The sequence below is a fragment of the Poecilia formosa genome, unplaced genomic scaffold, assembly GCF_000485575.1.
Source record: "Poecilia formosa unplaced genomic scaffold, Poecilia_formosa-5.1.2 Scaffold253, whole genome shotgun sequence".
Taxonomy (NCBI): domain Eukaryota; kingdom Metazoa; phylum Chordata; class Actinopteri; order Cyprinodontiformes; family Poeciliidae; genus Poecilia; species Poecilia formosa.
The window spans coordinates 372,828-383,446 of record NW_006800192.1 but is presented as its reverse complement, the minus strand read 5'-3'; the positions used below and the strand labels follow the sequence as shown (position 1 = coordinate 383,446).

At 39.5% G+C, this 10,619-nt stretch overlaps 1 protein-coding gene across 1 annotated transcript; it reads right to left on the bottom strand.

The window, feature by feature from the left end:
- Nucleotides 1-1,263: 1,263 nt before the first annotated feature.
- On the bottom strand, nt 1,264-10,314 carry LOC103150416 (beta-chimaerin-like). Its single transcript, XM_016680678.1, has 7 exons — nt 9,636-10,314; nt 7,630-7,714; nt 5,186-5,359; nt 3,893-3,970; nt 3,543-3,680; nt 3,346-3,451; nt 1,264-2,325 (listed from the first exon to the last, which is right to left on the bottom strand). The coding sequence occupies exons 1-7, from the start codon at nt 9,888-9,890 to the stop codon at nt 2,154-2,156; spliced, it is 1,008 nt and encodes a 335-aa protein (XP_016536164.1). The 5' UTR covers nt 9,891-10,314; the 3' UTR covers nt 1,264-2,153.
- Nucleotides 10,315-10,619: the final 305 nt, after the last annotated feature.

The window sequence follows — 10,619 nt, the reverse complement described above, 5'->3', positions numbered from 1 at the left end:
GCTTTGGCTGATCATTAGCTGGATACAGCTGAATAAGAAATCTGATTTTGCAAATACAAACCAACTCGAGGAGTTGGGGCATGATGCAATGGAGGAGAGAGAGGGCGCAATCTATTTTAAAGCCACAATGGTGATTCAGCTATTAACTTATTTCTTAAGCAAGAAAATACCAACTTCTGCATTTAGAAAAATGACTTCCCTATTTTCATGTAGGCTGGTTCTTTCTACTCATTAAGTTAAATATAGAGATATGAGGAAATGACATATCTTTTTTTTTGTTTTTGCAATACTACAGATCTAAAAAAAAAAAAAAACCCCGATGACAGCTGACGTGCATGGGCAACACTCAGTCTCAGCGTTCAGATAGAGAGGTGCCTTTAACTAGCAGGGCAAGATGTGTCTGTGCTGCACCTCCCACACAAAGAGCACTACTGTTTATTTTTATTCCTCCTTTTCCTCGTTCCTACAGTTTATTTGGCTTCTGGGAAAATTCAACCCTTCTCACCACATGCGTGCAGGTAGAGCTGGATCAGTGGGAAAATAAAGCAGGAAGTTAAAAAAAAAAGGCAAACACACTGGATTTTGTTCATGGTCCTAAAAAAAAAATCCCACAGGAGTTGAAATCTAGTTGAAACACATCTTCAACTCGTCAGTCTACTTCGAACTCAGGTTTTACATTCTTTAATAAAACATCATTTCATAAATTACATTTGAATTGCAACTGTCACAAAAATACATTTTGATAAAATGGATCTGTAGAAAGGATTCAACAATCACATTAAACCAAGTGATAAAGGAACATGCTTGGCACGGGGGCCGCTTTGGGCCCTACTGTGGTGGTTGTTGTGGTCATCGTCGAGCAATGTTACTGGCTTAAAATAAAAAGAAATAATAAAAAAAAACACTACTTTACTCGAAGAAATCCCCAGTAATAGTCTGCACACTCAAACGTTGCATCACTACCAACCAAAATGTGCACATAGGAGTTTGGCACACATGTCGCACCCTTCAAAGAGACACAATGTCATCCAATCCGCACAAATGATGGATCCTGAAACCGTCTGCCTTCTTCTGATTTGTCATTTCTGTTTTCACCCTTCTGCAGGTACATCAACAAGCATTTCCAAGAACTTGTATATATAAACTATGGAGCACAAACATCTTTACAAAATAAATCTTTACACTTGATGCAAAAAAAAAAAAAGTGCTTTATGAATGTCTTGTTTTTTTGTTTTGTTTTGTTTTTGTCTTTAAGTACACGAGTTAAGTCTGACTATCTACATCGTATCATTCCAGTGTTCCCACAAAAATGCAAGTGAGCGTAAATTTGGCTGACCTGCAAGGTTCAGATTAAACAGCACCAGGCCTCCTTCAATTTGGACCCACACTAGTCCTACAGCATCCTCTGTACCCTTCACCTCCACCCTTGGTAAAGATGTTAATGAGCCTCAAAATAACTTTGCTTTGAAAAATCCTACCTTTAATTTGAGTAGACTTACTCAGCCTAGTCTGCCATCCATTTTACTACCCCAAACTGTTACTATAAAATAAATGTCACCCAATCATTTCTGAAACCGAGACATAAAAGGCTGGATGTGGATCCAAGTCTCGTCACAGTGAGACAGAGAAAGAAACCGACTCTTAAGGAAGAGGAAGAGCTGTTGTGAAGAATGTAGAAATCAGGGGAGCCAATAAATGTGGTTCTGGTGGTTCTGGGAAGAATAGTTAAGTCTTAATAGAGAGATTCGTTTATTTTAAGACGTCTTTAAAAGGAGTTCCGGGCAATAAGTGTGGAGGGTGCTGTATATCACATGGTGCTTTCATCCTGACTGATCTACACCAGGTAGCAACAGCCTTTAAGTTATAAACAGAGGGAACAAATAACGTAAAAAAAAAAAAAAAAATTGAAAATACATAACTATGTTGCCTCGTAAAAAAAAAAAAAATGGTGCTCTTAGCTGAGTTTGCAAACCCCAAACTTACAGGAATAACAAAATCAACTAAATCCATCATGCAAATAAAATTAAAAAAAATAAAAATACAAAGTGTTTCATATGCGGTTTGTTCGCAAACATTTCAGAGTATCACTTAAATACAGTTGGCTTGACTTTCCTCTTTGACAGAATAAATAATTGTTCATCGCCTCCAGTTCCTCAAAATAAGACATCTTCATGTTCAATCATGAGCTGCACCACCAGTTTCTGCTGCCTCATGTCGTTCAGGGTTGTCAAAGCGTTCTGCTCCGGAGGCTGCATGAGAGTCGGGCCGAAGACAATCCCCAGGTTCTCTGCGTTCATTAGGTTGTACTTTTCGAATGTTGTTACCCTGGAAGATGCATCAAAACGACAGAGAGATTTTAGTGTTGAAAGGTTTCATTTCGGGGTTGATTCTCAGACTGGCGTCTTTTCAGCATTTCCAATACCATTACCATACAAGTAGACTTTCAATTTGAGTAACATGTTTTTTTAATACATATTTTTCAATGAACCATAGACAAATTACCATGCATAAAGCAGCAAAAAGGCCATATCTTTTACCTCCAAAATTATTTGAACCCATTGCAAATAGAGAGTCAGTGAGAATATTTTAAATTCTATACCTAATTCGAAAGTGTTTGTGCTGCTCTAAAGCATCCTACTTAACCAGATTAATTGGGAACAGGATTGATTTTTTCTTTTTCTTTTTTTAGCAGCTCAGCAAGTAAACACAGCAGCTCTCTGCAGCTGGTATGAGGAAACCTTTGGCTAAAAAGCAGCTGTGCATTGTGGATTGCTCACAGCTCAGGCTTCGCTAAAACAGGCTCTGTTTTAGCGTGACGGTGACCCAAAGCACACAGCTAATGTGGGGAATAAATAGTGAGCCAACAGAAATATGAACTATTTCAAGTGGAACAGCAAAGCAAGTGTATTGTGGTCGATAATCTGTGAAGGGAGCTAAACATCAGGATGATGTTACATTCAGAAAGGTATGGCTGTATGGCAATGGCATGGCAATCATTTGTTAAAATTGTAATAAAAATAAAATATATATTTTTTTTAAATAAAATTGTATTCTTATTATATTATCTCATGGGGGATCGATGATGTGGCGTTTCCAATCAGACAGCAATTTCTTTGTTCACAAAAAAGTAACCTTTTAGGACCTTTTTGAGCTCAACTGCACATACCATCGCTAACCTCTAAATGTGAACAAGCATAATTTTGACAAACAGCATGCAATGCAAAAGCAAGATGTATGTAAATAAAATGTGTGTATACAAGTTAAGCTTACAGCGGGAAATGTCTTTCAGGCAAATTGTGGTGTTGCAGTGATTACAGATGTAACTGTTTTAATACACGAGCTAACCTTTTGAGGTGAGCCATCAGGTAACGTAAGGTTTCGTAGTGCGCCGGGGGAAGCTGCAGCAATCCTTCATGTATCGCCTCCAGTCTGGATTCGGCATTTGGAAGTTCTGCAGGAGCCAAACGATAAGTATATCAAAGCGCCGTCAGGCAACACCGGCACAGTAACGGCATGGAAATACCACGGAGAGGATCTCTTACTTGCAGCTTGAATAAATTTGGAGTACAAGTCAAATGTAATGACTGGAATGGGAAGGTCTCTCAAGTAGAGCTTCAAAGCACCAGCAATTATGTTGATGTCTGCATAGGCACTGGCACTGATATCCGCCTTCTCACCATCTGTTGTCAAGAAGCAAACAGTGCATGCAGGGGGTTCAAAGGCTGAATTTGGGACAAACGAAAACTGAATGTTCTTGTTTAAACCGCACAATACCAGAAAGCGTTACTTTGTGCAGAACTGCCGCTGAACACGCCTCTTATTTTAAAGTGAAAACCCCGAGACATAAAATATTACAGAGTTCCCGAGGCAAAGACATTCACGAGCAACAAACCTCGGTCAAAAGCGAGTCGAACGTCCTCAATGTGCTCCGAGAAACCAGACACTCTGTACAGACCCTCAGATTTCATACCTGCAAGAGACGATTTATAGATGGATCTCAGTGTCAGAAAATATCGTTGCAACACAAGGATCATTGGGGTTTATTTTTATTTCAAGTAAGTACATTTAAATTTTTTTAGTGCTTTTTGGAGAAAAAAATAATCGACAAAATAACAGAGTAGACAGAAAGATAAAATATGTACAATTTGGATTTCTAACAAAATGGGAGACTAAACAGACCCTTGTTTTCAAGTTCACTTCTTGGAAAAACATGAATGAAAGAGATCCCTAGCATAGAGTGAAGGTGATTACAACTGCAAAAACGTTAATACCTTTAGTTTTTAGCACTTATTCAGTTAATCTTATAAACCTGGTGGTGACGTAAGGCCAAAGATGATCAGAAATGTCTGAAGCATCCCACTGCAAAACCTCCTACTATATTCTTTATTGTACATGGATCCACTGCAAAAAAGTGCTTACAGCTGTGCCATAGCAGCACCTGGACAATTCATCTTTAATGACAGCAGCCATAGGAGATATGACTTAATCTCAAAATACGGTGTGAGGAAAGCACAAAAAAGGGAATATTTACATCCAAGAATAAAACTTCATCCTTAGAAATGACCAAAATTATTTTAAATTAGATGTGCAACATGATTACTTCTCAATGTTACATGAGAAGCAAACATATTCTGAGATGTACCAAATTTATTTACAGTCAGCATTTATTGTTGGCAGTTTAATATCATCTCAATGATATGAGAAAATTTTAAAAAAGGCTCAAAGAACAAACTGAGTAAAAAATAAGGTAGTCTGAAGTTTGATTTGACAAGTACTTTTGGAAAAAAGAAGAAAATATGTGCCAAGAGCTGAAACAGAAACATCTGGTCAACATTTTAATATCTTAGAGTCACTTCTAGAGACTCCGGAGAGCCTCTAGATTTTAGAAGTTCAGCTATTAAAGGACAGTTAAGAAAGAGATGTACACATGCTAAAAGTGTACATCTTTTAGCATGTGTACCTCGGTCAAAAGCGAGGTACACATCTTTACCTTAATCTTTACCTTAAAGATTAAGGTAAATCTTTATTTACCTTAATAAATCTTTATTTATTAAGGTAAATAAAGATTTACCTTAATATAAGGTAAATCTTTATGAAGAGGATAAATAGCAGCATTTTTAAATGGTGGTCAAATAAGTTCTGGATCACGGCTCATAGGGTTTTTAAGAGTTGTCTTGGCACATACCTCTGAGTTCGATCTCTCGAATGCACATATCCACCACCATGGGTCTTGTGGTGTTGTGAGCTTTGACAAGGGTGGTGAGATCACAGCTGTACACTTTCTTAATCCTGCGCAGGTCCGGCTGGCAGTCACTGGGAACCAGTTTGGAGCACTGTTTGTGTACATTCAGGCCACAATCTAGCAGAGGAGAGAAAAAAAAAATGAGAGAAACGCAAAGAGAAGGAGGGAGAGAGGGAGAGAGACAGAGATAAGCCTCTAGCAGATAGCACAATCTTTGCACTGAGCTTAAAGACAGCAGTTTGAAAAGCTTTCCCAGAGCCAGTGATAAACTGCGCTGTCAGACATCGCAGCTGCAGCTAAGCTGTCCCAGTATGCTGCGCCAAAGGTAGATAATAGCGGATATAACAGCATGGCGGGGGTGTTCTTGTTGTAGTTTTAGTCACATTGAGCCTTTTAGACAGCTGAGAGCGAGAGAGCCACGGCTGCTCGAGTTACAGAAGGTAAAAGATGGGTGTTCGCCTAAAATCGCTCGTCACAAGAAGTCTCAGATGGGTCCCTGCTGGATTTCTAACCGCAGAAAGACCGAGGGAGGAGAAAAGAAGCAAAAAATAAAGGCTGGTCAGAGTGTGAGAGAGAAGAAAGAAGTTTCTCCAGTTTCCCACCACACATGAGGTGTCTGATGATGCTCGTGTTTGCTTCAGGCTTATCAGCGTGGAAAGTATTGCAACAACAAACGATCTGTTGGGTAGAGGGCAACCAAGGCCACCAGTGTAGTTTAAAAATAGTGTCCTGGCAATGAAGAAATCCCATGACCTCTGACAATCCATTATCTCCAATATAAAACAATCACTTGGTTCTGCCACTATATTTAAAATAAGATGAGAAACCTGCATTTTTTTTATTTTTTTTTTTTTGCTAGTTGAGAAATTGAAAGCCTTAGTAGCTTTTTAAACCTTTAACAGATGCGTCAAAAACAGTTTCCTCGTTATCTTCATGGAAATCACAGGGCAACAATGTAGCAAAAGTGACCTAGTACACATATATTCTGTGATTTCTGTGTATCAGTGGCATCAGAACACACTATGCTTTATGAAGAGATACAAGTTTGAGGCTGAATATCATGATAAGGCATTTTCTTTTTTTTTCTTTTTTTTTTTTAGTTTTCAAGCTTCCTGACAAATCATACATACAGTTCAGTTTGTGGAAAATATCACAATTTAATATGGCAGAAAGAACATAAACATTATAAATTCAGAATTTCAACAGAGAAATCAAAAACAAGTTATGCATCATTAAAAAAAAAAAGATGCTGAAATGGAAAAGTTGCACAGGAGTAGCTATGCTGTGTAAAAAACAAAATATTATCGTAAAAAGTATTAAATCTGGTTCACGGTCACCATTTCTATCCTTGCACATGTCAGTTTTCTTTGTTGATTTAGATGAACACTTTAAATACCACTAAATGTTCACTGAATCTCTTTTTGTTGCTTTTTACCGTGTTGTTTAAATGCTACTAATACTGGTTCTTTCAAGACTGAGTTACTCAGTGATCTTTATTATAATGGGCAACAATGTCTAACAATAATTTGCTTTCTTTTTCTAGTGAGTAAGTTAAAGAGAGGGCTAGAGTCAGAGAAATAATGACCAAGTCTAAATAAGAGCAAATATCACGAGTAGCAGAACTAATAAGAGCAACTCTCTTCAGTGCTGAAGTCGCTGCTGAAGGAAAATGCTCAAAGTTACTAATCTTTATCAGTGATGTGTTTAAAATAAAGTCAGATAAAGCATAGAAATGTAAGAAGTGCTCAAAATGAAAACTACTTTTTAAACTCATCTAACAAACAATCAGGCTGAAACAGGGAGGAAGACAAAACAGAAAATGAGTGCAATATGGAGTACAGAGTTGATCTGTTTTGTTCTTTTGACTTCCTGTATGTCCAACAGGCAGAATGTGGAAATCTTAGCAATAATATCAAAACGTTAATGTAAGGCTCTATAATGTCTACAGAAGACGCGCTGAGGTTGTTGTTTTATCTAAAGACAGTTTGTAAATGTGAACTAATAATTTTGTCTCAGTAAAACTGTTTTACCAGTTTCTTCTCTACTGAGCAGTAAGTAAGTAAAGACCACTTATCTCTGGACAGCTAGAAAAAATATATTTTAAATGTTCAATGATATTCCCATTATAGTCCTAAAAGAGAATGTTGAATTGCCCCAAAAGAATCAGTTTTGTTCAGACAGGTGCATCAGGAATCAGCACTTTTATGTCTCACTTGAAAGTGCTGATTACATAAAAGAAACAATGCAAAAAAGGCTACGAAAAGCTATTAAAAATTATAAATGACACATCCAAGAGAGGCCAGTGTTACCTACAGATAAAGCAATCAGTAATCCCACATTCACGTGTCTCAACGTTACGCAGCTTGAATGCTGCAGAATATATTTACCTGAGCAACGGACACCCTGGGCAATGAGGCCCCACATGAAGTTGGCACAGTACTCGCACCAGTGTGGCCCACGGAAGGTGTGTACCTGTGGTCAGAAATTTCATTATGTTACTCAGTGACCAGTTTAAACTGGGGGCCTTCCTCTCTGACATGGTAGACTGTCAACCCAAAACCACACCGGATGGAACCCCTCACTGACTGGGAGCATGTGTGTGTGTGTGTGTGTACACGGGGCAGATTAAAGGATTTATTACAATGCGTCTGGCATCTGCTGCTGGGCAATTGGATACATGTAGGCAAGCGCAGGGGCAGGCCCGAAAGTCAAAATAACAGATGTACACCCTCCCTGCACACTTAGATCACAGATAAGATCATGAAAGGAGCCACAGGCAGCCCCACATGCACATACACACACCTACACACGCACATTGAATAGGTATCGGTGACCTAAGGAGTGCAGAGGTGCAAAAAGCATGTGGCAGGTGGGTGGAAGATCGCTTCAAAGGAGAAGTGAACAAAAAGGTGGCAGTCATTATAAACTGCCAGTAAGTGAAACCAAAGAAAGTAATGCCTAAAATGTTAAAGCACCAAAGGCAAAGTATCCTGTTATTGTCTTGACAGAAAAAAAAAAAGAAACGTGCAGCACTTCAACACTCTCCATATGTTGTCAGCAAATCGGAACTATGAACCAAAAACGCCTCTAAAAGCTTTTAAATCAACATTAATCAAAGTTTTCTGCTGTTAATGGGTTGTAGTGTAGTGCATCCATTAGTTCCCCTCTGTGCATATGAGTGTCAGCTGGTTGGGTTCTCATGAAAATGGCTGCAGATACATTCTGGAGTCTGTGACAGGACAGGCAAAAATCCAGCAAAAACATCCAGCAAAAACATACACAGCGGATCCCAGACGTGTACACAAACCGGTATAAGATAAAAAAAAAAAAAAAACCAAGACCAGGATAAATAATTTCTAACGTTCATATTTAATGTGACATATATCCAACAAATAATATAAAAAGTAAAATAAACAGGGTAAGATAACTTTGTTCCTTTAAACTAAAAGTTTGTTGAAATATAAAACGTTTGCCATCAAGTCTTCTTGATTTCAAACTTGCTACTATCAGTAAAATTTGATGGAGCTGAAATAAACTTCATCTGTCTCAGAAAGAGTTTCAAAACCCTTAATCATTAGCGTTATGAACGATTACGCTTTCTTTAGCTGGAGTCGTTTTTTTTGCAGAGAGACTACAAACACCATACCCACTGATAAACATGGTGGTGGCAGCATGATGCTGGATGAGGGATACTTCTTCAAAAGGACTTTGTTTTTAGTGAACTGCTGGGTCAAAACACCAGTGAGTTTTGACTCCAAACCTTCTTATGTTTGTTGAAAGCTATTTTTTTCAGCACCGCTGTTGGTCTGATCATACATCCAAATCAGCATCGAGACTTGTTGACATCACCATACATTCAAATCAGCTACAGGATGACATCATCAGAGGAAAAGTGATGTTTTGGAAAAGCCATGGCCAGAGTAGTGTACTGAATCTATAATACTGGGTCACTTCAAAGCGTCTGTGCACAAAGAAATGTCCTCGCAATTTGACAATTTGAGGACTTTTGCAAGGTAAAATGAACCGACATTATCAAGGTTAAGATGTGGCATGCTTATAAACCGATGATAAAGACACTGAATACACATGTAAAAACAACATTATTACACAATTTCTTCCACGATTGTCAGTTGAATTGTACCAGATATATTCACATTAAACATAAAAACAGCTTAATAACGAAAACCTATTTTAACAGGTTTTAAAAAGTCGTATGTCCTACGTATCCACAGGATTTCTTCACCAAAATTTTTAAATGTTGAAAAGTCTTTGTTATTTATATAGTAAAAAAAAAGTTAACTATTAGAATTTAAAATTATAAATAACTATTATGAAGCAGATAAAAAATAAAAAAAAAGTCATTTTGTTTCCTCTCACAAAAATTGCTGCTTACCTTGAAGTTGTGAATCTTTTCATAGGAGCTCAGCTTCTCAGGCGTGTCTTTCAAGGCACTCCGTCGCACCACAGGTGAGGAGATCTGTGGACAGGAGGCCAGCAGTTTAATAGGCTTCCACAGCAGATTTCCCTTGCACCCAATCTTGACTCCCAGAGCCAACGCCAGCAGCTCTTGACGCTTCCTCTCCTGTCTTTTAGCCATGCGAGCAATCAGCTCCCCTTCTAAGCCCCCTCTGCTTGCTTCAGCCTCCATGCTTGACTGCACTGGGTCCAGGAGACTGTCCAAGTCTTCTTAGGGGAGCTCTGGAAGAGGGGGTGGGGGTGTGTGTGTGAGTGCTGTGCAGCAGATGCTGCTGGCGACAGCCCAGCACACGGATACAAAGTACACCCCACTCTGCTCTGAACAGGAAGAGCTACTGATGACGGTTAGCACCGGAGCTGACTCTGCATCTGGTCTGAGCCCAGTGGCAGCGGAGAGCAAGACGAGCAGGAGGAACAGGATTGGAAGTGGGCGGCCTAAGGGCAGGAGCGTGCCTCAGACAATGGCTCTCATTCACACGCCCAGAAAGGGGAGAGAGAAAGGAGAGGGAACAGCGTCCGCCGGGATGGATAAGAGATGTCGAGAGTGAGGTGCTGTCGGGATCGCTTCGCACAGCTCAACAGTTCTCTAAAGAAGGATCAACAGTTCAGACCCAACCTCCGCCCCTCACCCCCCCGCTTTTTAGGACAGAGCTCTTTCCCCTTCCGGCCACACGCCACCTCACTTCGCTGGAGTTAGGACTCCATCCGCATGGGGTTCTCAGTCAGCACGGGGTCGCTTCTAAATGGGTCACTTTGGTTGCTCGAAGACAGACACCAGTTTTTCAAAGCCGGGTCCTTGTAACAAAAACAGATCTTGACCTCCAGCTATGTCCGTCTGCTGGTGGAATTCCCCACGCTGCCGTCCAGACAGGATCTCACAGACTGACTGCAGATTGCTCCT

What these genes read in the sequence shown, in the direction of transcription:
- LOC103150416 (XM_016680678.1), bottom strand. Translation starts at nt 9,890, where the DNA reads ATGGAGGCTGAAGCAAGCAGAGGGGGCTTAGAAGGGGAGCTGATTGCT. An exon ending in AAAAGATTCACAACTTCAAG is followed by an intron (nt 7,715 to 9,635) that starts GTAAGCAGCAAT and finishes TTCTGACCACAG; the next exon opens with GTACACACCTTCCGTGGGCC. An exon ending in CAAATTTATTCAAGCTGCAA is followed by an intron (nt 3,452 to 3,542) that starts GTAAGAGATCCT and finishes TGGCTCCTGCAG; the next exon opens with AACTTCCAAATGCCGAATCC.